The 26,905-nt window shown below is 33.7% G+C and overlaps 1 protein-coding gene and 1 long non-coding RNA gene across 2 annotated transcripts in view; one reads left to right on the forward strand and one right to left on the reverse strand.

The window, feature by feature from the left end:
* Positions 1-26,905, forward strand: part of LOC137616379 (diuretic hormone receptor-like) — a 399,151-nt gene that overhangs the window by 280,086 nt on the left and 92,160 nt on the right. Inside the window, exons 3-4 of the mRNA XM_068346068.1 lie at positions 2,665-2,863; positions 11,329-11,422. Of these exons, the coding sequence (XP_068202169.1) occupies positions 2,665-2,863; positions 11,329-11,422 (293 nt within the window). The remainder of the gene's footprint in view (positions 1-2,664; positions 2,864-11,328; positions 11,423-26,905) is intronic.
* The window catches only part of LOC137616380 (uncharacterized), a 504,367-nt gene that overhangs the window by 52,355 nt on the left and 425,107 nt on the right, over positions 1-26,905 (reverse strand). Inside the window, exon 4 of the long non-coding RNA XR_011039411.1 lies at positions 7,683-7,739. This is a non-coding gene — a long non-coding RNA (uncharacterized lncRNA). The remainder of the gene's footprint in view (positions 1-7,682; positions 7,740-26,905) is intronic.

Here is a 26,905-nt window from a genome sequence, read left to right on the forward strand (position 1 = left end):
CATGACTGACCTATAATAATAAATGTTTTAATTATCTTTTTACCGAATATAAACAGCGTGTTTAAAACTGTTTCGATATTTTCTTTCATTAAATATCTGTTAGCTTAAAAATGTTTAAAATCCTTCTCGAAACAATGTTTTTACGTGTTTCAATTATCTTCCACTAAATCTTAACAATTCATCAAAATGAAAACTATTTTACCTACAATCTAGAAACCAGATATTCTTTCTCTTACGTTTACACTGACCGAAATGTCGAAAGTTAATCCGAAATATTTACTTTGATTTCCCAAATCCTTATTTAAGTTATAAACTGGTATATAATCGAAGAGAGAATGATCTAATGTTTCCTAATTCTTCTACAAGATATATCATTATTTAAGCTATAAACTGGCATACAATCGAAGAGTGAATGATCTAATGTTTCCTAATTCTTCTACAAGATATATCATTATTTAAGCTATAAACTGGTATACAATCGAAGAGAGAATGATCTAATGCTTCCCAATTCTTCTACAAGATATATTACCATTTAAGCTATAAACTGGTATACAATCGAAGAGAGAATGACCTAATGTTTACCTAATTCTTCTACAAGATATATCATTATTTAAGCTATAAACTGGTATACAATCGAAGAGAGAATGATCTAATGCTTCCCAATTCTTCTACAAGATAAATTACCATTTAAGCTATAAACTGGTATACAATCGAAGAGAGAATGACCTAATGTTACCTAATTCTTCTACAAGATATATTACTATTTAAGCTATAAACTGGTATACAATCGAAGAGAGAATGACCTAATATTTCCTAATTCTTCTACAAGATATATCATTATTTAAGCTATAAACCGGTATACAATCGAAGAAAGAACGATCTAATATTTCCTAATTCTTCTATATGATATATCATTATTTAAGCTATAAACGGTATATAATCGAAGAAAGAACGATCTAATATTTCCTAATTCTTCTACAAGATATATCATTATTCAAGCTATAAACTGGTATATAATTGAAGAAAGAACGATCTAATATTTCCTAATTCTTCTACATGATATATCATTATTTAAGCTATAAACCGGTATAAATCGAAGAAAGAACGATCTAATATTTCCTAATTCTTCTACAAGATATATCATTATTTAAGCTATAAACTGGTATATAATCGAAGAAAGAATGATCTAATATCTCCTCATTCTTCCCCAAGATATATTGAGATGCACTAATTGATTTTCCTCTCAAATAGGGTTACGAAATTCTGGAACATTAGGGAGCTAGTTAGGATGAAAGCATTCAGACTAATTTCGCGTAATTGAAAGAGCAGAAAATGAGAATTCATCTGCCTTTACTCGCAGGGAGAGGAACTTTAGTGTCAAGAAAGGGAAATCATATCATAGTTTTATGCTTATACTTTGTTTCACTGAATTCTTTTGGCATTGATATAGACTAACAAATATAGTTTGGCGCATTAAAAACATATTATCGACAAAATATAATTGAAGAAAAGAAAATTTTAAATTTCGCAACAGGAAGGGAGGATTCATACAATTCTTTTACTGAAGAGAATTTGATTCTGCCCTTTCCACTTGTAAGGAATTCCATAGGCAATTATTAAACATGTACTACCTTAAGATCATTTATTGAAGCAATGTTTGCTAAACTACTGTCTATGGTCAGGAGAGAGAGAGAGAGAGAGAGAGAGAGAGAGAGAGAGAGAGAGAGAGAGAGAGAGAGAGAGAGAGAGAGAGAGCCATCGGCACATGACCTCTCTTGTCCATGACTAAAACCAGCAACAGACATTTGTAGCCTGGTATGATCTGCAAACGGCCACAATGAGGCATGTAAAGCAAATACAGTGAGATAATAAGTAACAAGTCAGATTATTTTCTCATGACATTTTCTTGAGTACCGTAACTGTCACTTGAAACCTACCTCCAGTCGGTTACCTTTTTCCCCTATCTATCTACGAGTAATGATTCTTCTGGAAACTCATTTTACATTTCTCTCGACCTTCTTTGACGGCATCTAAGCCTCCTATTCATCTCCAGTTATTCGCTTGGATGTGGCCAAGCTTCCCTTGACAATGATCATTGCTATTCAAGGAAAAAACATCGCTCTATTCCAAATTTTCTTGATCTCTAAAGATAAACAGAGCACTGTCTGGAGGTCTTGGGCCTTTTTCTTTTGAAAAATTGAACTTGACTTGTCGAAGCTTCGCAACTTTCTATATCTAATTAGCAAATAACTACATAAGATATTAAGACTGAATGTATACTGTCATCAATTTTTGCCACAACGTCGCCGACCCATTTGAATGAATGAAAAATAAAAAAAATATATGAGCAAGCACAAAATGTCAATAAACAAAGATAGGCCGTAACATCAAAGATTACTTTTAGTTGGAATTGCACTCCTCCAACTGGTAACGTCCAAAGCAGTTTTTGACTTCCAATCTATACAGTATGCGTTCCAAAATAGGATACAGGATTATTTTCTAGCCGAGAATACAATAGATTAAATTTAGAAATAGTGATGCCCTCCATTTTCTTTGATTCTTCTTAACCTAAAAATTCTATTTTAAAGGCGCCTTCGTTTTTTTAAAAACAAGCTTGTAAAAATCCTTTCTGTTTAAAAACATGTCCTTTTTTTCCTTTTGCAGAGAACAATGCGACGCTGTATTGTCACCCGAACGGGACTTGGTCCACTAAGGCCTTCTACAATTTTTGTATGAACGCAGTGACCAACACGTCCGAAAACTCCGACTCTACCGTCTGGGCCAAGAGTACGATATTCTATTTTGGAAATTCGGTTAGCCTGGTTGCCGTCACGCTAGCAGTATGGATATTCATTTCTTTCAAGTAAGTTCTCATAAAATATTTCTGTGTTTGAAACAATTCTGACTAAAATGTTACCTTCAATACTTGATGAAAAAAAAAAAAAAAAAAAAAAAAAAAAACTTTCAAGTCAGTTCTCATATGTTTTGATCTAAATGATAACTTAAATATTTGATAAAATTATTATAATCAAGAAAATTAATTTTGTGTGTTTGGTTCGGGTTCTAAGACCGTTTTCAGTTGCGCCGATGCTAAAAAAAAAAATGAAATAGTTATTTTAAATACAAACAATAATTTGATTGGTAGACAAAATTCCATTAGCTTCCATTGACCCCATAGCGTAAAATAATTAAAGACCTATCTAGCTAAACCACTGTACACGAGAGTCACAGGGGCTAAAGAGGGTATGTAATTTAACGTAGAGTGATCAAACATCAAGGAATAAAATGAGTATCATGGTAAATAAACTAAATCTAAATCTGATGAAGCATCAAATAGTTATTTAGAATTTTTTGTTGCAACTGTATGCTGTTTATCTTTAATTCCATGAGGTTTCCAAAAGCTCTTCTATCTTTAAATACTTGAAGCTATGTCGAAATTACATACTATAATGTGTTGTTACTGTGGTGGACTTTGTAATTTCAAGCTATTGAGAGAGAGAGAGAGAGAGAGAGAGAGAGAGAGAGAGAGAGAGAGAGAGAGAGAGAGAGAGAGAGAGAGAGAGAGAGAATATGGAAAAGGATAGGTGAGCAACCTAAAGCAATTATTTTTTCACAATAAGGAAGCAGCTCAAATGCTGCACCTCAACACGAATTCTCATCAAACCCGAACTATAATTATTTTCTGAATCAGTGTTGTGGGGGGTTTCCTTTGAAGTCAAGGTATTAGAATCCCATATGTGCCATGGCTGTTACAAATTTGATACTTTTAATTAAACTCTCGCAACCGTAAAACAAACTTAGTTGACTTCCTCTGCATACTACTACATATTAAAAGCGCCAAGTATAACATCGTCTGCTTACTTATCTACCAAAATTATAACATTTACTTAGCTAAACCATCCACTCCCCTTTGTCATTAAAAGTTACAGATGACAAAGGAGGTAATAAGCAGTGTTTAAACAATAAGTTTTATTCTGAATCAATCGTCTATCGTAAAACAATTATGCAAGAGGTGTAAAGTTAAATGAAATAAAAAAATTACAAGTTCCATATAAGAACCTTAAAAAACATCACGATAGAATCGATGAATGAAAATTGTGAAGGGAATAAGGATGTTTGGTTGAGGATGCGAGGAATCATCTATATAGAAAGCAAAGTGACTATTCTAGTGTAAAATAGATCAGAAGGGATGTGTTCTATCACCATGAATGTTTCACAACCTTATGAATGCAGCGATCCATAAAATCACGAAAACGACAGTAAATGTAGGTGTGCACTTATGGGATGAGAAAAGAAGTAGAAAATTATGAGATATTTTTTTTGTTTCTATGTCATATACAACTGATTATTAGCATAATCACTTTATATACTGTATGCCCAGCTACAACCCTAATTGAAAAACAGTAGAAAACAATTAATCAATCTCCAATAGATTTAGAAGAATTGAGAACAAAGCCCTCAGAAGGATATTGGAAGTTAAATGGTAGTACAGGATTAGAAATGAGACTATAAGAGAGATTACTCGAGTGCCATATGTTGATGAGATCATGACGAGAGGTAGATGGGGATCGTTTGGGCATGCTTTTCGCACTCCCCAAGAGAGATTACTTCACCAAACGTTCAGTTGGGCTCCACAGGGCACTAGAAGAGTTGGAAGACCCAGGCCTACATGACTGGGGACTATGAAGCAAGAAGGAGGTGATGAATGGAGAAGTATTCAATTGAAAGCTGAAGATAGAGACGACTGGCGAAATCTATCCGAGGCCCTTTGCGTCAATAGGCGTAGGAGAAGATGATGATGACAAGAGCGAAAGTCTACTCTAAATGAAATGCAGCTTAGTATGAAAAAAAAAATATATAGCAATGAGAAATATACTGTAATTAAAATTCACAATGTGAAACAAACTAGCTAAACAACAAAATAATTAAATAAGGTATAATAGGTAAACTATTAAACCATATTCACGACAACCTGCTTTAAAGAAAAGTATTTGTACCAAATTCAACTACAGTACATGATTTGCAGGAGAATTCCACAATTTGGTCATGACAAGGATATAACTTTTGAAATACCATACAGTATTGAGCTTCACACAAGAGAAAACAAAATCTAGAACTAAGAGCATATCTACTACTACATGGCAACTGATATTTTCTAAGAAAATCGACAATTAAAGGATGATCAGAAAAAGGGCAAAGAGCTATCTAATGACAGCCCCAGAGACTAATATTACAATCAGGTATAGAGTCATATAAACTTCACGATTTTTACTAACAATCTAACATGAAAGTCGGCTGCAAACATGACAACCCTTTTCAAAATATAACAGAAAAAAAAAGAATTCCTTAGCATAGATAGGTCCAGAAAATACCTTGAAACTTTTTCAGTATAATAGATTTTTGTTCCACCGAGGAAGAGATATATCAGACGTTCCTCAAAAATTACTTTGCAATCAAGAATTGCACACATTTTTCAAGTTGTATATCGTTAAAGACACACTACAAATTAAAAGATCTGATGGAAATCTAGTAGTACCTTAAATTTACAAACAATCATACTTAAGATTTCTTGGAGGTTTAACTAAACCCCTATCTATCCCACTAATTTGAGCAAGATCTGTTAAAAGATTCAGCAACAGCTGGTTATATTCAGACTAAAACACTGTGAAAAGAGTAGCATCATCTACATAAGCAACAAAATTGTTTTTAAGGTTAAACGGTATGTCATGAAAATATAATACATAATATCACAGATTTTTTGTAACTTAGCTAACAACAACAACAACAACAACAACAACAACAACAACAACAACAATAATAATAATAATAATAATAATAATAATAATATTTTTTCTAAGAACACAACAATGGGGAACACATAAAATTAATTTACTTTAATAATTCTAGTACGGTTCAACAACCCTTTGTAATTTATAAGTCAAATATTCAACACCGAACGATAACCATAAATACTTGGGACCACAAGAAATTACATTCCTGTAGTCACTCCAGGGACGTTCAATAGACACATCAATAATAATATTGGCAAATGATAAAACCTTTCCCATATGTCTAAGTTTAATGACAAGGGCCATATAATTAACACAGTAAAATCAGCATTTGTGTCAATATCATTCACAATAGTTTCTTAGCCAGAACCTAAATATCTCTTTACCATATTATTAATAGTGAGCATCACAAGCACCCGACTTGAGTAAAAAAAAATCGGCAAACTAGGAAACAAATAGCTACTTTCAGCATAAGCATTTAGACGCTTTTCAAAGACATCCCCAAACTTTAAATGGGGGTACATTCGCTAATGGAGTAACACTACCCAGTCTCCAACAGGTGCATAAATAATTTCTTCTATTTAACCTAAGGAAAATTGAAAATATCTTTGGGGACAAGTAATCAGCCGCTAAAAAAAAAAAAAAAAAAAAAAAACTATATACTTGGGCATACACATTCCTAAGTATCATGGTCAAGACGTAGAAGATTCATAATTTACTGACACCAAAACACTCACCCAACCAGTTTAACTTCATGAAGACAAGAATTCTGCATAGTTAGTCTCTCATTAGTCTGTTTACTGACAAACACATCACCCAAAATGTTACCTTACCCTCTGGGAAGGAGTCTGTTTTAAGCAAGAGCAGAATTGTTAAGATGTACCACAAAAGCTTAGTTTTACAGTACAGTAGTATTATATTAATTTTCAGATGAAGTATGATTTATCACAATTCATATGGCTATCGCTTCTCCAAATAAGCAAATTTACAATGATCATTGAATCAGCTTTGAGTTTAATTCCATAATTTAGCGAATGACATGAAATTTTCCTTCTTATTATGTTGACAAAACGTTCATTAACAAAAACGGTAGATTTTTGTTTTGTTCATAAAACCATGGCCCATTAAGACACGAAAGATCACTAAAAATTCTGTTCTGATTTACTTGATAAAATCTAATTAACACACATTCAAACACACACACACACACACACACATATATATATATATATATATATATATATATATATATATATATATATATATATATATATATATATAAATAATCTTTATTCGGAAATTACTAACCTACAGACTTATACAAGAGCTCTCAGAAGTGAGAGAAAAAATCACAAGACTACAAGGAAAAGGAAGAAGAATGTACAAAGAGACCCAATATCAGCAAGGTTGGTACCATTGTGGGTTACATAATCGACGTTAGAAAAATACTTTGATTAAATACCGGAAGCTCAGGTGGAAATGTGTGAAGTGATTATTGAGTCAACATCTTTTACAGGAATAAAGCAAAGTTCAATGTAAATGTGAAAAGAAGATTGGGGATGCTGAGATGAACTCTTGAAGTAAAATGGATGGCGTATGTGATAAGATACAAGAGAGCTTGATATGGTTGATACATTCAAAAGAATAGAGGATAACTGGCTAGTGAAAAAAAAGAGTATGAATCGGAAGTGTTTAATAGGGTGAATGAGAGATCTCATATAAAGGGGTAAATATATGTCCTGAAAGAAGGGTTTCAATATACAGGTAGCGAGAGGAATAAATGGTACCGCATGGGTAAGGGATTTAACATGCTTCTGATGATTTTTTGTGTAACTGCATAAAGTGACATATGTAATGGAATTTTTATGCACAGGGTGGTCATTAAATACTCACCTTTTAAACGTATTCAAAGTAGCAGTGGCCATTTTCTTCCTTTCTCTGTAGCAGGCCCTAAGAGAAAAAAAAGGGATTAATGTTCACAAAATATTATACATACAGACATACTGTAGAAAGAAACATACGATATATATATATATATATATATATATATATATATATATATACATATATATATATATATATATATATATATATAAAGAGAGAGAGAGAGAGAGAGAGAGAGAGAGAGAGAGAGATTTCGTCACCGACACGAGAATCATATAAAATTCTCTTTTGCCACAAGTCCACTCTAACACTTCTTTTGCTAAAAAAAAAAGTTCACAGTTTTAAGAGTTTTTCTTCGTAAATAAATTAGTACATTAGCTTTGGACTTCTAAAATGAATTTGTTATGAAGGTGATTCTGAATGAATGTTTATATACACCTTGCCCTTATTCGACCAAAGAAAATCGGTTTTATTGTATATTCCAAACATAAAGTCAAGGAAACTATATATTTCTGCCTATGTTTCTTAATTTTCTAAAGAAAATTTGTGGCATATTGTCATTACCTTCATGGATCATGATCCTTATATTTCTGATAATGAATACCGAAAAATATTATTATAATTACTCTAAACCAGTAGCTCTATAGGCCGAAAACGATATTTCAAAAATGTTCGAAAACTTTCTTTCAGGAGATGAAATAATGCAAGAACTTCGAAATTTGTTCATCAAAATTTTGCTACGTCTTTGAACAATCAGTCATACCATCTAGTATTTCACTAGTTTGGCTTAGTTAATAATAGATTTGCTCGTAAAACACAAGAGCCTAATTAATCATCAATCAATTTACTATAAGCTGTTAATTTATATCTCATATTGGCTCTTGTTACACATATTTGTTTCCTTTTACTTTACGATCTTAAACGAACGTTTTTAAAGATTAGCGGGGAACATGCTACCCATCACCATATCCAAATCTGCGAGATCTAACCTTAAATATTTTGAAAATTCTTCACTTCCTTACACACACATTATATATATATACATATATATATATATATATATATATATATATGTATGTATGTATGTAATTTTATATATACACAATACTAAACTCAATGAATAAAACTGCGTAAATCTGACTGGGTTTGCTTAATCTATTTCCGGGACATCTTTTTATAGTTGATTTTTTCATAAGATTAAGTCATGTTCCAGTGAGCCTTAAAAATGAGCACCCTTATATAAAATGTATATATACTGTATATATATATTTATACACATATATATATGTATATTATATATATATATATATATATATATATATATATGTGTGTGTGTGTATGTGCATGCTTTTTTAATTTTGAAATTTGGGTAATAGAAGAGATGCAAACCAATGAATCAAGTAATTTTGAGATTAGTTGCGTAAGCAATGATATTTTATGTAGGTCATAAGGAACGCCTTAAAAAGGTTGAAGACTTGGAAGACTTCAAGGAATTACTAATGAGATGCCGCATCAAGGCACTGAGAGTTTAATTAAAAGGACTGTAAGGATGTTCAGGGTGTATGTGTAATGAAGAAAATTTCATAGGAATAGATGAGAGAGAGAATATTGTCACACTGCATAATGAAAAAGGTGACAGATCAGACGTAAAAAGGGTTTGACTGGAAAACTGAGAGAGCAGACAAAAAATCTAATATGAGATGCGCTGTGTGAACAAGGCACTTGCTATGAATCAACTTTATGATAACTTGAAAGTGAAATGAAAAATCCGTGTGTCTATGAACATAGAAAAAACTTATAGCACTAAGAGGTATTGGTTACGGTAATAGGGATACAAGAGAGAAAAACATATATACAGTATATATATATATATATATATATATATATATATATATATATATATAGATATATATATATATATATATATATATATATATATATATATATATTCATATATATATATATATATATATATATTGTATATGCTCATATGTTTTATTCAATTATTTTTACTATTATAGATATGGTAATAAATATATGAGGGTAAATAAAATTAAATTCAAAATTGTAGATAAACAGGTACATTTCCAATTAGACCAAAGGCTTCAACTAGTAATTACTTTGTTTGTCAAACGTAAAAAAATAATGTCTCTACATGGAAGAGGGAAAGCATAGCAAGAAGAAAAATACACATAAAATACATCAGAAGTAGAGAAATACTGATTAAACGTCTATAAATAATAAGAATGCAAAGAACGTTTTAAAAAATATGTCAACGAAATGAAGACAAAGGAGCAGGGCTCTCGGTCGGAACGAGGTGCTCGGATTTCGCAAGGGACTCGGACCAAAGGCAGCCTCAATATATGCGTTTGACAGAGACAAACGTATTTGGAAGCGTAATATCGTATGTAGCTCAGGGCTATATTCGCCGTGATACCCAACACTAAATTGCTATTGCGGAAGTGAGCCTCCTTGAGCTTTGACATTGTTTACTTCAAAATTATTTGCTTGAAACTTCAATCTTCAGAGAGAAAATGGTTTCCCCAAAACATTATTTCTTATTTTAGAAAATGTGGTATATAAGAATAAAATGTTTTGAGCGAAATTGTATACTTCAAAATTATTTACATGAAATTTCGATGTGAAGTAAGGGGATGGGGTTCACTAAAACATTATTTCTTAGTTTTGAAAATGTAGTTATTTAAGAATATAAAGTTTTGAGAAATTTTGACCTTATGGCTATAAAAGCAAAAGGGAAAAGTTATTATATCGTTTAAAAATGATGCACCGAAATTGTTTATCTGATCTTTACGTTCGGTTAAATTACTTCTCGTTATTAATGATAAGAGTACCTCTATAAGAGTTTAGTAAAAGGTCAGATTCGCGAAATTTCCCACAGGAATATTAAATATCCAATCTAAATGTGCAGTGTAAGAAGCCTACAGAAATTAAACATAATACATAAGCTCCATAATTTTAATCAACATAGCGCAAGGTAAATTGTTTCCCCAACATCAAAAGAAGGTTTGGAATCGATTATAGGCGTAAAGTAATCTGCGTGTTTACATGTGTGCGTACGTGTTTCACCTTAAACCGTCTGTAGCTTCACTAGCTATCAAAAGGCTTAGGCGAACCTTTATTGATATTGGTGTTGACATGGAATCATAGGATGTTAAATGGAGGAGTGTGAGAGAGTACTCGCGGCTGCAAAACATTTCCGTATATAAAAACAGTATTATTTACAACGGGAGAATCTAAATTCAAGACACAAAGGAAAACTACTACAAGGAAAATTTTCCATTCGTTAATAAAGTTTTCTATGCCAAAGATGATTCATTTTTAATTATGCATATATATTAATGACAAAAATAACCAGTCAAAACATAACAGTACAATAGGAAATATATTTCAAATTAATCATTGCATTCTAAAATTAAAAGGGTTCGCCCACAAAATAATATCATTTCAAATAATTTTCATAATTTGCCTACTATCACAACAATATTAAAACAAAGTAAATACAAATTCTATTCATAATCTACATTACTATATAGTGTGATGAAACAAGCATATGAATATATATTATGTAGTATTCATTCTATTAATAGTGCTATTGATTTATTTTCACTAAAGTATTTTTTTTTTTTATTTACAGAGACCTGAGGTGCTTAAGAAATACTATACATACAAACCTACTGTTTACATATCTACTACATTCGTTATTCTGGATCCTCTATGCTACCATACAGGTAAGAATTTCCAACATAAAATAAGTTGACCGAGACCTAATCAATATGGGATGTATTATTGATACCATTATAACTTACTCACGAACTGCCATAGATAGGCTGAACAGAAGTCAAATACCTTATGTATATTTGCAATATCTAACTTAACAACTTTCGTATCAAAAAGAATATCTGACGTGCCTGAACTAGTAACTTTAACTTTACATCATTTTTCCAAATATTGCTCCCCTATTGCATATATATATATATATATATATATATATATATATATATATATATATATATATATATATATACACACACACACATATATATATATATATATATATATATATATATATATATACATACACATATCAAAGAAGGAATTTCAAGGCGTAATAATACCTATAACTCCTGACATTTTCTAAAGTATTGGATACCTCTTAAACACCCAAGGATATCCATTACGGAAAATCAAGACCATCACAAAACATTTCAATTAAGTGTCATAGCCCTATCAATCAACTCCATCAAGTACTCCTCCTCTGCTGTGGTGATTCTGGGAATGTTTAAAAAACACTCAATCACTCTTTTAAACCTTTACTGCTCTGAACATGCGCAGCCACTTTCTGGTGAAGTGATTATCTTTGAACTCTCACATCACTTTCCTCATCCATCAACATCCTCATCACTATAAATGGCTCTGAAGATTATGATTATAGAACGACTCTTCAGATTATTCGGGAAGATTACCTTGGACCAAAATAGACTTTGCTAATGACCTTGAATTGAAGTATTCGCTGTTAGTTTGCTACTGTCTTTTATCCTAAATTTTAAGATTTTCTATATAACCTTGTGAATTTGTGAATTCAATAAAATGATACATAGAACGTAAGGACACTATCTAGGGAAGAAGGTATTGCTGTGTTACTAAAAGAGCGGAAATAAATAAATTAGGATATAATAGGATTGAGTGCAATTAGAAGAACTGGAAAATCTTACATAAAGCTAAAAGAAGGTCATAATATTTTGTTTCAGAAGAAAACAAGAACAAAGAAAATGGAGTGGGTTTTCTTTTCAATATAAATCTTGCAGGTAACATAGAATAATTTCTTAGAACTAGTGACAGAATTGTAGGAGTAATTATCAAACTAAATAAGAAGTATAAACTGCAGATCATTCAAGCGTATGCACCAATAACATCCCATACAGAAAACTTTATGAAGACTTTGAGATATCTAAGGAAAAACATAAGACTCAATTTGGGCGATTTCAAAGCTAAAGCAGGTCAAAAGAAGAGAGGAAAATCAGCAGTAAATTTGGAATAGGCACAAGGAAAGACAGAGGCATGATTGTAGAATTTTCTGAAAGAAACAATCTTGAAATCATGAACACCTTCCTTTATAAAAAGACACATAGAAAACGGACACGGAGAAGCTCAAATAGAGAAACGAAAAATTAAACCGATTTTATTCTCAGTCAAAAACTTAATTTACTTAAAGATGTAACTGTGTTAAAAAAGTTAGACAAGCGATCACAGAAGGGTGAAAGGCAAAATTTGTTGGGATCTAAGGAAAGAAAGAAAAAATAATCTTAAGAAAGAAAATAAACATTGCTGTAATAAGAGAAAACAGATGAGTTTAGTTTACCAATACAAAGTAGGTACTCCCAGCTATATGATGAAATGGATGCAGGTAATGAAGAAATGAACAGTAATTGAACTAAATTTGTATTAGATCAACACAAAAGATAGGTTGAAAAGTGATCAAGAAAATCTATCAGAACAAACAAAAACATGATAAAGAAAAGATTGGAAATGAGGGTAAAATCCAAGAAAGAGGAAATAGAATTAACAGAACTGTCCAAAACAACAAGCAAACTAAAAACACAAGATGTTCGTCGACTCAATCAGACCAAAATTGAGGAAACACTACAGGAAGGAAGAAGAATCAAATTGATGAAAAGACGACTTGGAACAGGGTGCCAACAAATATTTGCTTTGAAGAATGATAATCAAAATATCAACAATAGAGATGGAATGACAAAAATTGCAGAGGATTTATATACGATACTATACAATAATGATATAAGGAATAATTTTGCCATTAGAAGTAATGAAACACCTGAGCCTGTACCAAACGTAACAGTAAGAGAGGTAAAGAAAGCATCAAAAGGAATGAAAAGAGGTAAAGAAGCAAGAGAAGATGGCCTAACAATTGATTTGATAATATATGGAGATTTCATGGTAGTAAAATTCGCTGAACTTTACACAAAATGTCTGCAAGAATGTTCTATACCTACAGCTTGGAAAAACTTTTCATTATACTGATTCACAAAAAGGGAGAAACAAGACCTGAAAATTAACGTCCAATAAGATTACTCTCCGCAATGTATACAATATTTACAAAGATCATATTAGGCCGAACATAAAGCAAGACTTTAAAACAAGAGAGTAGCCAGGATTTAGTAATGGGTCTTCAACGACTAATCATATCCATGTAATTAACCAAGTAATAGAAAAATCAACAGAGTATGACAAACCACGATGTATCATTCATAGGCAATGAGAAGACTTTTGACTCTTTCAACACCTTAGCAGTAATGGAAGTTTTTCAAAGCCAAGGATTACGCGAACCTTATGTTAGAACACTAGAAGGTATCTATACATGAAATACAGTACAACAATACTAAAACTACATAGGATAGTGAAAATATTCCGAATGAGAAAGGAATCATGAGAGGAATTACAAAAGATAATTAAAGATTTGAATAGAGAAAGCAGAAATGTAGGACTGAAAATTAAAAAAAGTAAAACTTGGATAATATTCAATGAAAATGTAGACAACAAATAACAGTTATGGAAGGACCCCTAAACACTGTTAATGACTATACGTACTTAAAGAATACAGTGTGTTTCTACAGGACACGAGACCGAACTTTTGGTAAACGAAATGAGATTATGAAATGTAAAAAGCCACTATCCCAAAATAAAAGTATTTAATCACATGGTCCTGCCAGTTTTAACGTATGCATCAGAAACTTGGAGCATTACTAAAACCTTAGAAGATAAGCTAGTTATAACTTGAAGAGCTATGTAAAGAATAACGATGGGAATAACAAGAGATTGAAAAAGAGCTACATGAATACGAGAGTAAACTAAAGTAGATGATATTCTAACAAGTAAGAAAAAGAAATGGACATGGGCAGGACATATAATGAGAATGACAGTTAATAGAAGGACATTAAGAATTCCAGATTTTGTCCCTATAGATTGCAAAAGAATCAAGGGAAGGAAGATAAGACGTTACATCGAGAACTAAGCAAGTTTGGGGATGTGGACTGGCATAGATAGGGCATAAAAGAACGCAAGTGGAAGGAAATGTCTAAGGCCTTTATTCTGCAGTGAACTAGTAACGGCTGATGATGGTGAGGATGATCATGATATATATATATATATATATATAGAGAGAGAGAGAGAGAGAGAGAGAGAGAGAGAGAGAGAGAGAGAGAGAGAGAGAGAGAGAGAGAGAGAGAATGTTTTACATGTCTTCCAACATTTTTCATTTCATAAGTATTTAAATTAAAAATGCACTAATTTAATTTTCACCCTTTTCAATAGCTATTATTCTCTTTAAAGATAGAGACGACTAGTAATATTTAACAGAGGCTCTTTGCGTCAAGAGGCGTAGGAGATGATGATGATGATGAAAGAAAAATATTGGTTTCGCAACCACACAGATTATTGTCTGTGAATCACACCAATTTCTCTTATTCTTCAAGTCCAAGCACTAATCGTAATTTTAAAACTTGTTAATATTACCCCTCCACACGTACTAACCGGTTTCGAACCCTTTATACTCTTGAACATATCTCTTTATACTAACTGTCGTTATATGCGTGTCCTAAATAATTTTGCTATGTCTAACATTAACATTTGGTTCACCCGCAAACACTTATAGTAACCTTATATCACCTTATATCTCCTTAGCTAATAGGAGAGAAAGAGAGAGAGAGAGAGAGAGAGAGAGAGAGAGAGAGAGAGAGAGAGAGAGAGAGAGAGAGAGAGAGAGATTTAAAATACGTTGGGATTGGTGTATAGAAATTTGAAAAAATAAGCAGGAAGACGATTGGTGAAAAGCCAATATATTCGCTATATTTGTAAATTATTATTATTATTATTATTATTATCATTACCACTTGCTAAGCTACGACCTTAGTTGGAAAAGCAGAATGCTATAAGACTAAGAACTCCAACAGGGAAAATAGCCCAGTGAGGAAAGAAAATAAGGAAGCTACAAGAAAAGTTATTAACAATTAAAATAAAATATTTTAAGAACAGTAACAGCATTAGAATAAATATTTCCTATATAAACTATAAAAACTTTAAAAAGAAAAAGGAAGAGAAATAAGATGAAATAGTGTGCCCAATTCTACCCTCAAGCAAGAGAACTCTAACCCAAGACAGTGAAAGACCATGGTACAGAGGCTATGGCACTGTCCAAGACCAGAGAACAATGGTTTGATTTTGGAGTGTCCTTCTCCTAGAAGAGCTGCTTTCAATAGCTAAAGAGTCTCTTCTACCCTTACCTAGAGGAAAGAAACCACTGAACAATTACATTGCAGTAGTTAACCCCTTGAGCGAGGAAGAAGTGTTTGGTAATTTTTGAGTTGTCTGGTGTATGAGGACAGAGGGGAATGTAAAGAATAGGCCATACTATTCACTGTATGTGTAGGCAAAGGGAAAATGAGTCGTAACCAGAGAGAAGGATCCAATGTAGTAGGCTACTGTCTGGCCAGTCAAAAGGACCTAATAACTCTCTAGCGGTAATCTCTCAACGGGTGGCTGATGCCCTGGCTAACCTAACATATGAAGAGGAATGGTCATTGTCATGTCTACCAAACTGCCAAAAATATATGAAAAATGGCAACTAAGTGTTTACACTGAACGTAAGACGTCAATATGATGTTTCAGTGTATACAAACTGTACAGTGGAAATGTAAAGTAAAAATTGAATATAAGGGGCTAGAAATCGTATGATTTCATGAAAAAATGAAATTATTGACCATAATATTTATGAAAAAAGATACATGCAGTATATATGTAAGTAAAGAAAAATCCATAAAACTGTTAAATAATTAATAGATGGAAGTTTCCATGGTCTATGTCTGAGACGTATGCTGAGGGGAGTACGTCTGAAAGTAAAGTAATTAAATGGTAGATTTGTAGGCTTAATAACTGAGACGGAAATTCGCAGCAAGTAAAAATTGCGTTATAATGAAAAAGAGAGAGAGAGAGAGAGAGAGAGAGAGAGAGAGAGAGAGAGAGAGAGAGAGAGAGAGAGAGAGAGATATCGCAAAATGTCTATAAACTTTCATGGAAGGGAACCATGAAAGGTAAACAAATATTAAATGGCTTTCGTTGGCCCATAAAAATCACTGAGTGATGGAATCTAGCATCCTCGTCCACCATCCTAGTCTTCACGAGGATAATGGAATTGGTTTGTGGTATGTCTCAAATCCCTAGTGTTTAAGCATTTTAACGTTACCGTTATAATTTCTTTGTTAATAAAACGCCCGCAACGCAGTCCTAACCCTTTTGACTTAGTGCTGTATAAAAAAAGATAAGGAAAAGTGCAACAGCAATGTTGGTGGAAGCCTATTGGAAACGTCCCTGCCTAGCGATCTGCTAGACTGGGGCTCGAGACCCACTGTTCCTCGATAGTTTCTTGTAGTGTCTGCAACCTCACTCTCATTATGAGCTAATGATGGAGGGTGTTGGAGGAGCCTATAGGTATACCTGCTGAGTCATCAACACCCATTGCCTGTCCCTACCTGGTCCTAGCTTGGGTGGAGAGGGGCTTGGGCGCTGATCATATGTATATATGGTCAGTGTCTGGGACATTGTCCTGCTAGGGCATTTTCACTGTCCCTGGCTTCTGCCATTCATAAGCGATCTTTAAAAACTTGTGAATATAATTGTAAAGGCTATATTTTGCTATAGTCATTAATCCATAGCTAACCCTATCTATTTTTGTTTTGTTTTCAAACCTATCTTGAATATACATGGTAATTAAAGTAGGTAAATAAACCAAATTCTACCAAATTAATAAACTGTTTTATATATATATATATATATATATATATATATATATATATATATAATGTTTGAAATATCTTTTTTCATTGCTCCTATATTTGAGGATAAATAGTATCCGGCCGTAAAGCCTTAGCCTAAAGGATAGACAGTTGGCACTTATTACCTCCAGGTTACCTTTAAATTGGGTGTAGGCTATAACTTGCTATTGGTGCAGTTCCATAGTCTATTTAGTTACTGCCTATAATGAAAACCTGCCAACGAATAACAGGTGCAGATTTGGACACCTATGTTGGGAAGGAGATGATTCCGAATAGGTTCCAGCAAAGCTACAAAGGCCTCACTCTTATTGTTCAATTTAAAATACTTCTCAATGAGATGGTTATACCCAAAGACAGACTGGATAGTGCATAACAGCTACCGGTCTCCATAGATCTGGCTTAAATAAGTGAGTCAAACAAAGGCTTTGGTGTTATAGTCACTATTTAGGAAGAGAAAACAAAACACCAGCAACTGCCCATGGTATGCGCACAAAACATGGGCAGTAGTAATTGACTAGCAATTCACTTGTTTTTTTCTTGAATTGTTTTTGTACTCTTCTCTAGTCTGAATAAATTCTGCAAAATAGAAGCGGCAATCAAACTGGAATTATTCCAGTGATATTTAAACAGACTCTTTCACAATTTAAAACAAGATTTTTAAAATATACACTGATCTAGCAAATACCACATATGTAATGCTTCCAAATAGTTTATTCATATAAGCAGAAATAAAAACCGACTAACTTCAGGTTTCCCTCTATACAACAGTTTAATCATCTTTAAAATCTTGTCATTCTAACCTGTAAAAAATAAATATTAATTTGAAAATGACGATTCACAATAAAAAATTCAAATAATCAGTATTACCTATTAATCACTCACACCCCAGTACTCGAAATTAATTGTGACATTCCATGCAAGAATTCGGTGTTGCAAAGGAATACAGCACACATTGCTGGAAATGGCTATATGTCGCCCCTCCTTTCTCTGTTTGCGCTGCAGGATGGGTTACCTAAAGGGAGGAGGGGTTATAAGGTGCACGGTAAACATGCGGGATAAATATCCAAGGGCCTGAGAGAGAGAGAGAGAGAGAGAGAGAGAGAGAGAGAGAGAGAGAGAGAGAGAGAGAGAGAGAGAGATTGATTTAATAATTTTATTGCGTTCAATATTATACATACATACAATGTGTATATACATGCACACGTATACAGCAGAACACAAATGGCGCACCCCCTAGCAGGCTTGCATCGGAAAGTTTGCCTTAACAGATATTATTCCCTTTACTTAGACAAATAATAACAATAATGACATTAATAATAACAATAATAATGATAATGACAACTATAATAATAAAATAATATTAGTAATAATAATAATAAGTAAACATAATAATAATAATAATAACAATAATAATAATAATGATAATAATATGGCAAGCTAGTAAGCATTTGCAAAATTTGGGTAATATTTCTTAACTTCCAAAAACACCCTAGGATCCAAGAAATGGCCAAGAATAACATGGAATGACAAAGTTTTAATTTCTCTTCTAAAACGTTCAATTTCATTGCATTCTCCAATATAATGATGTAACCTGTGCCCATCAGATAACTCACACAAACGACAGTTTCTTATGTTGGAATTTCTATCATTTGTCACCTCCCACAAATACTTATATCCTAAACGCAATCTGCTATAGCTTGTTTGATGTTTTCTAGTATGTAAACCACTCTTTATGTAATTTGGCTCTGACCCCTTAGTGATATCCATATAATTGCGGAACGAGGCACTTTCCAGGTATACTCCCTTCAGATATTCTATATCTCGATGACGCTGTTGTTTTTCTATTTTATTTTTCAAACTTTCATATGACAGTGGGAAACTGTAGTCAACATTTTCTTTACAACAGCCTTGCTTTGCTAATAAATCTGCTTGATCATTCCCCGTCAAGTTACAATGAGATGGGGTCCAAATAAAATGGACAATTCGATTTTTCTTTTCAAATTTACATAAAAGTATTCGAATTCTATTTACTAACTTATTACTTCCGGATGACTCTGACACAATAGACTGCAAAGCCGACATACTATCAGAGACAATAGTGACACCACCCAACTCATTCTTGGCAATAGTAAGTGCGGCAGCGATTCCCAGAAGTTCTGTTTGTGTAGTGGAACAATGATTGCTTGCCCTGATTGCGAGAGAGCGTGATTCCTGTAGTATACCATCCTGATAGAGAGCAACTCCTGCTCCAGCTCGTCCATTCTCCTGCAAAGAACCATCTGTGTATAGGACACTAGCACTATGTGGAAGGGCACTGAACCTCCTGAGGAAGTCCTGCCTCAGCATCTCAATAGGCACATCAGATTTCCTATATGTGAGATCAGAAAAGGACACATTAATTTCTGGAAAATCCCAAGGCGGTAATTCTGGTACAACATACTGATTATTATCCAAATAATCACTCACATTAATGGTACTCAAGAGTTCTCTAGCACTGTTTAACCACTTATTACATTTATCTTTCCCCTTCGGATTCATTACGGCCTGCTTAAAAATACCATCATCAGCTGTATTGAGAGACTTTACAATTTGATTTGTAGCTACTGCTTTGATTCTTTGAGCAAGAGTTGGTAATCCTATTTCATGCCTAATAGTTTCAATTTTAGCTGTTCTAGGGCACCCAAAAATTATCCTCATTGCTTCATTTTGGAGAACCTCGAGAGATTGCCTCCTTTGTCTGCTAAGAGTAATTAGATTACTTGCACTGTAGTCAATGACTGATCTTATCATAGAAATATAAAGGGTCCGGAGAACGGGGACAGAAGACCCAACACTTCCCCTTGCAACCTTTCTCAATAAGGCTAATCTTAGTTGACATTTTAGTTTTAGTTTGGTTACTTCATCATTCCTATGATTGCTCTGTCCAACAATAACCCCCATATATTTATATGTAGCTACCTCTTCTATTATTTTACCTTGCAGTTTAATAATCTGTTTTTCTTTATTTCTCTTACTTAGTATCTTGGTTTTCTCTGGGGATATAACTAACCCTAGTGAATTACAAATTTTTTCTATTTTCTTGAGTATTAATTTTACAGCTTTGGATGACTGTCCTTGTATCACTATGTCATCTGCATAAATAGTTGTTATGATACCTCTTGTCTTCAAAGAGCCAATAACATTCATTAAAACATTAAAGAGCATGGGCGATAAGACTCCCCCTTGAGGTGTACCTAGTTCCATCTTTTCCCACTTGGAGTAAATCCCTTCAAAATATACTCTACTGTATCGATCTTTAAAATAATCCTCAATTATCCTAATAATGTTACCAGATGTAATGGTAGATAATTCAGCTAAAATGGCAATTGGATTAGCTTTATCAAAAGCTCCCTTGATATCAATAAATACTGTAAACCTCTTTTTTGTTATTCCTGACAAAACTCTATGAATACAATGCTGCGTACTTTTACCTGGCATGAAGCCATACAGTTTACATGACAATCTACGTTTAATAGTATGCATCATCCTGTTTAATATAATTCTTTCAAAGATTTTACAGAGGCATGATGTAAGAGAAATAGGTCTGAATGAACCTGGTCTACCATGTTTTGGGACAGGAATCATGATGGCCCTCTTCCACATTTTGGGCAGACTGCCCCCACTCCATATCATGTTGTATAGTCTAAGGACTGGGTTACCATGGACTGTTGCAAGAAACCGGATGATATCATAGGTGACACCATCCATTCCTGGTGCAGTGGATTTTCCATTCTTGAGGCATCTCCGGAATTCTTCTTGACTGATAGGTTTTTTATCGGATGGATGATATTTTCTAAGGGCTTCTTGAATTTTCTTGAGTCTTCGTTTGAGATTCTTTGCAAGTGCACTTCTAACCTTGAGTGGTAAACAATCATAACTTGAGGATTGTGCCCACTCTTCCATAAGTTCATTGCATTTCTCTGTTGGGTTAGGGTGAAGACCCTCTCTCATCCTTTCTCCTTGGACAATCTTAACCTTTCGAGATATCTGTCTGAATGGAGTATTGTGATCCATTGATTGGAGAAATGCTATCCAGTACTTCTCTCTAGATTTCACTTTAACATCTTGAACCTGTTGAGCCATCCGTTTAAAGATAAGGAGGTTTTGCTCAGTGGGGTTATTTTCCCACCTTTTCTTCACTTTTTTATACTGTTTATCAATTCTCTTGACAGCTGGATAACTATTATACCATCTCTTCATTGTTCCGATAGTCGTTCTTATCTTTTTCTTTGGATTTGTAACACTTTCAATACAATTCTCAAGCTCTGCAACCATATCTCTGTTAAGGTCATCTGTAGTAGATACTGTATAGCTAGCATACCAGTTATTCATTTTATTTTTGATAAACCCTTCATGCTTTTTTGGAATTTTTAGTCTTTTCCTTGGGACAATATGCCTTCGTGTTGTATCTGGAAGCATTATTTCCCCATATACACCAAAGTGGTCTGAGGTTAAGGTATCAACAATTTCACAGTGGTGTGGAAGTCCAGGGTCATTCACCAGACATACATAGTCCAATTTATTTCCCTGGAGATGTGTTGGCTCAGGTCCATTTATCACGTTTATAATATTACTCTCACTCTCAATATGATTCATAAATTTCTTGCCATTATTGTTGTAGGGTTGCAATGAATTATCCCCAAGTTTATAGTGAACTGCATTAAGATCGCCAACAAGTATGCAAGGATGGCCATCAACTATTTCATATAGCCCTGAGAAATCAAGCTTATTATCTGTTATATAAACATTCATAATTTTGATTTTGATGTTTCCCTTCTCGTCATGTATGTTAAAGAGTTGGGAGTTGGTGTCTTCTCCAAGGGTGACGTCTATTCTATAAGAGACAGGTATGCTGTTCTTGATATAGGTAATCATTCCTCTATAAGGGGATTGTCTCATGAGACTGTCCACAGTATACATTTGGTAACCTCGTATTTGATACTTATTGGCATCTGTATGCTTGGTTTCTTGTAAGCAGATAATATCCAAATCATTTTCAAGGCAGAAATGCTGCACTTCCATATGTTTATTCCTGATGCCATTAACATTCCATGTGAGAATCTTAAGAGGGTGCTGTTCCATTATAGAGAGAGAGAGAGAGAGAGAGAGAGAGAGAGAGAGAGAGAGAGAGAGAGAGAGAGAGAGAGAGAGAGAGAGAGAGAGCGATATTAAACTTACAGTATGTGTCTCTTCTACTTTTGGTGATGCAAAAAAAATATTTTCTTCCTGCCCTTGTCATTAATTAGAGATTTACTTATTGGTTTATTCCTCCTAATTGGCATTAAAATATCACGGTCATGGCTATTAGAAATACATTATTTGCTCATATGAACAAAAGCGTTAAAACGCTATTGGTACTGCAACATGATAGAGATACTGCAAATACTTGGAAATTAAAAGGTACATCCTTAATAATTAAAATGAAAACCCATATTCCCGGGAAATAGCAGAAAATCTAAAAATTCCAAAAAAAAAAAAAAACTAAAGATTATGGGTTAATGTGTTGTTAAGTCCGATGTTTAAAAAAAATATGTCCCCAGTATTTATTTTATGATACTGCTTAAATTTTCTAATCAAGGTTTCTCAGTTGATAGCACAATCTGTTTTATACGAAAAGTTCGGGGTTAAAAATGCTGGAATTTTGCCACCCCCCGCCCCCACAAAGAAAAAAAAAACATTCAATTATCAGTCGTTAAAAGTGCACAGATATCGAGAGAAGGTTGGCTGATATGAAAACTACTTTTTCAAAATAGTCACTTTTCCGTAAAGTTTGTTAGCACTTTTTAGACAAAGGTAAAAATTTCTTCCCATCAATAAGTTACTATTTTTATCAACGTTGAGATGAAGTTGATAAAAAGATAATGGTTTTTAATAACGAACAATTACAAGATGATCTTAGCAAGAAATTACTTATTTTCAAAAAATAAATTCGTTCGTAACCTGAGCGTGCATTTTTGTACCGTATTCAATATCCTCAAACAAAAGAAAATGACCAAAAGGAGGCATTTCAAAGGCACTGACGAAGTTTGGCGTACAACAACAATGCTCACACATATTGCGTCGTTACGTAAGTCTTGTTCCGGAAGGTCAGCACCGATCAATCAGTAAAATGATGAATGTGGCAATGACTGATTTGTTGATTTCTCTCCAGAGCCAACCCATGTTTAGGAAAATAATCTTCGTTCCCACCATTATCCGTACATTAATGGGTCGGTTGCTTGATGCACCCTCCCCAATGATTCTATCAAAGGCATCCTCTTCTACCAAACCTCTCTCCGTATCACCCTTCACCTTATCTCCATCTAATTCTCTGCCTCCCATGTTTAGGTAATATGATCTTCAACAGCCGTTACTAGTCCACTGCAGAACAAAGGCCTTAACCACCTTCCAATCCTGTCTGTTTATGGCTCCTTCTATGCCAGTCCACACCCGCAAACTTTCTATGTTCGTCAATGCATATTTATATATTCTTCATCAAACCATTACCTCCAAACTATAAGGCCTTGCTTTGTTTTCACAAATTATTACTATTAATAACATCTTTTCCTCCGACAAATTCTTCCTGTTCAAATCTTGTTAAAATTTCTCTTGCCCTCTAGCATTTGCCCACCTCTTAACCTTACACACCCAACAGTTTCACCCAAAACCCTCTTCACACACTCTCCCTAACCCAACCTTACTCCATGCCCATATCTCAATCTTGACTCTGTAATCATATCGGCAATCTTTCACAACCCCGCGCTTCTGCTAATTTCTTATTTTGTCACTGTCCTACGCAGGTATATACCCAAAACACACTTAATGTCCATATTTCTGTTCTTTTCAGCTTCTGTCTCTCCTTCCTGCTTCATACCCATGTTTATTAAGCAGGCATCATCACTGGTCTGATTACGAGGCAACAGATCTTTATTTTCAGTTTCTTTGATATTAAATTCACTACTCGTGTATCATTCCTTAGCATTTACCCTAAGCTGCTTCTATCCTACTTTCACCCTATGCTTCACATCTTCCCTACTGGCATTAAGTAGATTCCAAGTATCGGAAATTATGAACATGTTTTTAAATCTAGGTTTATTCTATCTCGTATAAATATCACAAGCCCTCCAAGCTTACCAACCACCATAACCAAGGTTTTATCCAAATTTACCTTCATATCATCCCATTCATAAAAATCATAAGTCTCTATGCTTCTCTGCATTTCTTCAATTTCCATCTTAATCAGCACATCATCTCCAAATAGCAATCACCTTAAATTTTCACTCTTAATCTCTTCCCCTAAATACATCCATAACCAGCAAAAGCAAAAAGAAGTAAATTACCGAACCTTGATGTAAATCAACTCTTACTTTGAGGATTAGTGTCTTGCCAAAGGATTATACTACTGCCGTCCTTGTTATTTTATACATCATCTGAGCTAAACTAACCTCCAATTCTAGCCCTTCCCTCTTTCTTGAACCCCAAAGACACTACCTCCATTGGTATTGAATTAAATATTGCCTCTAGGTCAATAAATGTACAGCAGAGCTCTCAATTATCTTTCTGTCTTTTTTCCTGTAACTGTATTATTTTAACAGTAAACAGTAACTCTCCAATAAAAGAAATTGGCTGCGCCTAATCTTCCCAAGTACCCTTTACGTACCATCGATTATTCGTTCAAAAACTTTCCACAAAATTTTGTTAGCTTGGCTGCTCTATAATTACCACATTCCATAATATTTCTAAAACTTTCCACAAAGTTCTGTTAGCTCGACCCGTCTATAATTACTACATTCCACATCTCCATTCTCCTTAAACATATTTACCATCTTACTTTTTTCCCATTCTACCCAAACAGTTCCAGGACCTACTCTTCCCCTCAAAAACAAGTACCTTCAAAATTTCCCTTTGCACCTAATACTTATAGCCATCCTTACTTCTATAAAGTGTATCTCCATCACAGTTTCCTCCACCCAGCCTACCTTCCCAAATTTCCCTCCCTTATTTCTTATATTTAAAAGTTGCTTAACAAAACGTAACCATATTGGTTTTATGTCATAATTCTTAGACAATTTATTTTCCACAATCTTAGATGACACCTGACTACTCCAGATCCTTGATTTTGAAATTCTCTAAATATCCTTTTCTCCTTTATTTGTCCCTAATTTTATTCAACTCTTCCGTAGTTCTTTTAGTAGCAATACTGTACTGAATATCTTAGTTTTTCTTTCCTATTTTCTATACTGATCACAGGCATATTGCACAGGTCTCACCTTCCAATTCCTGACAGTCTTAGACTTCCGCCTAATTAAATCTTTATTCCACTATTTCACTGAAATTTTCTTTCCCTTTAGGCACTCCATAGCCAATTGTCTACCGCTAGAGAGTTATTGGATCCTCTGACTTGCCAGGTAGTACTACATTGGATTCCTCTCTCTGGCTACAGATCATTTTGTCTTTGCCTACACATACACAGAATAGCCTGGCCTATTCTTTACACGTTCTCCTCTATCCTCATATACCTAACAACACTAAGATTACCAAATAATTCTTCTTTGGTCAAAGGGTTAACTACTTGCTACTTGTTCAGTGCTACTTTCCTGTTGGTAAGGGTAGAAGGGACTCTTTGGTTATGGTAAGCAGTTCCTCTGGGAGAAGGACACCCCACTGTCTTGGGTTAGAATTCTTTTGCTTCAGGATACAGTCGGGCATACTATTCTATCTTGTTTCTCTTCCTCTTGTTTTTTCTAGTTTTTACAGTTGATATATAAAATACCTAATTAAATGTAGTACCTGTTTTTAAAATATTTTACTTTGATTCTTCATTACTTCTCATATAGTTTATAATAATGTGGTTTATACAGCTCTTGAAAAACTCATATTTTAATTCTTGATTTCTTCAACCTCTCAGATTTTCTATTTTTTGTCTTAATACCTATCACTAGCATCCCATGTTCTTTCACACATGGTTAACTAAAAACATTCTTCCAATTTATAATACTGCTCGTGTTTCCAAAGTAACCATCAGGTAACCTATTATGATATGCATTCAAAACGTTATGTTATTTACAATACATACAATCATCTTCAATCCTTACTCCTAGTCTATAACCACCAAATAACACTTAATATTAATTTCTCCTCTTTCCTACTCTGCCATTCATATCTACTATATTGATTTGTGTATTTTCCATCCTTTCCCATTCCAATTGCTTTTTGAAGCTCTTCCCTAAACCATTTCTTCTCTTATTTCTGGTAACCAACCTGAGGTGAGTATGCTGGTTACAATATCAATATTGACCCCTTCCAATAATACTAATATTATAAGCTTTCCACGCTAGTAACACACCT

The sequence above is a fragment of the Palaemon carinicauda genome, chromosome 22, assembly GCF_036898095.1.
Source record: "Palaemon carinicauda isolate YSFRI2023 chromosome 22, ASM3689809v2, whole genome shotgun sequence".
Classification (NCBI taxonomy): Eukaryota; Metazoa; Arthropoda; class Malacostraca; order Decapoda; family Palaemonidae; genus Palaemon; species Palaemon carinicauda.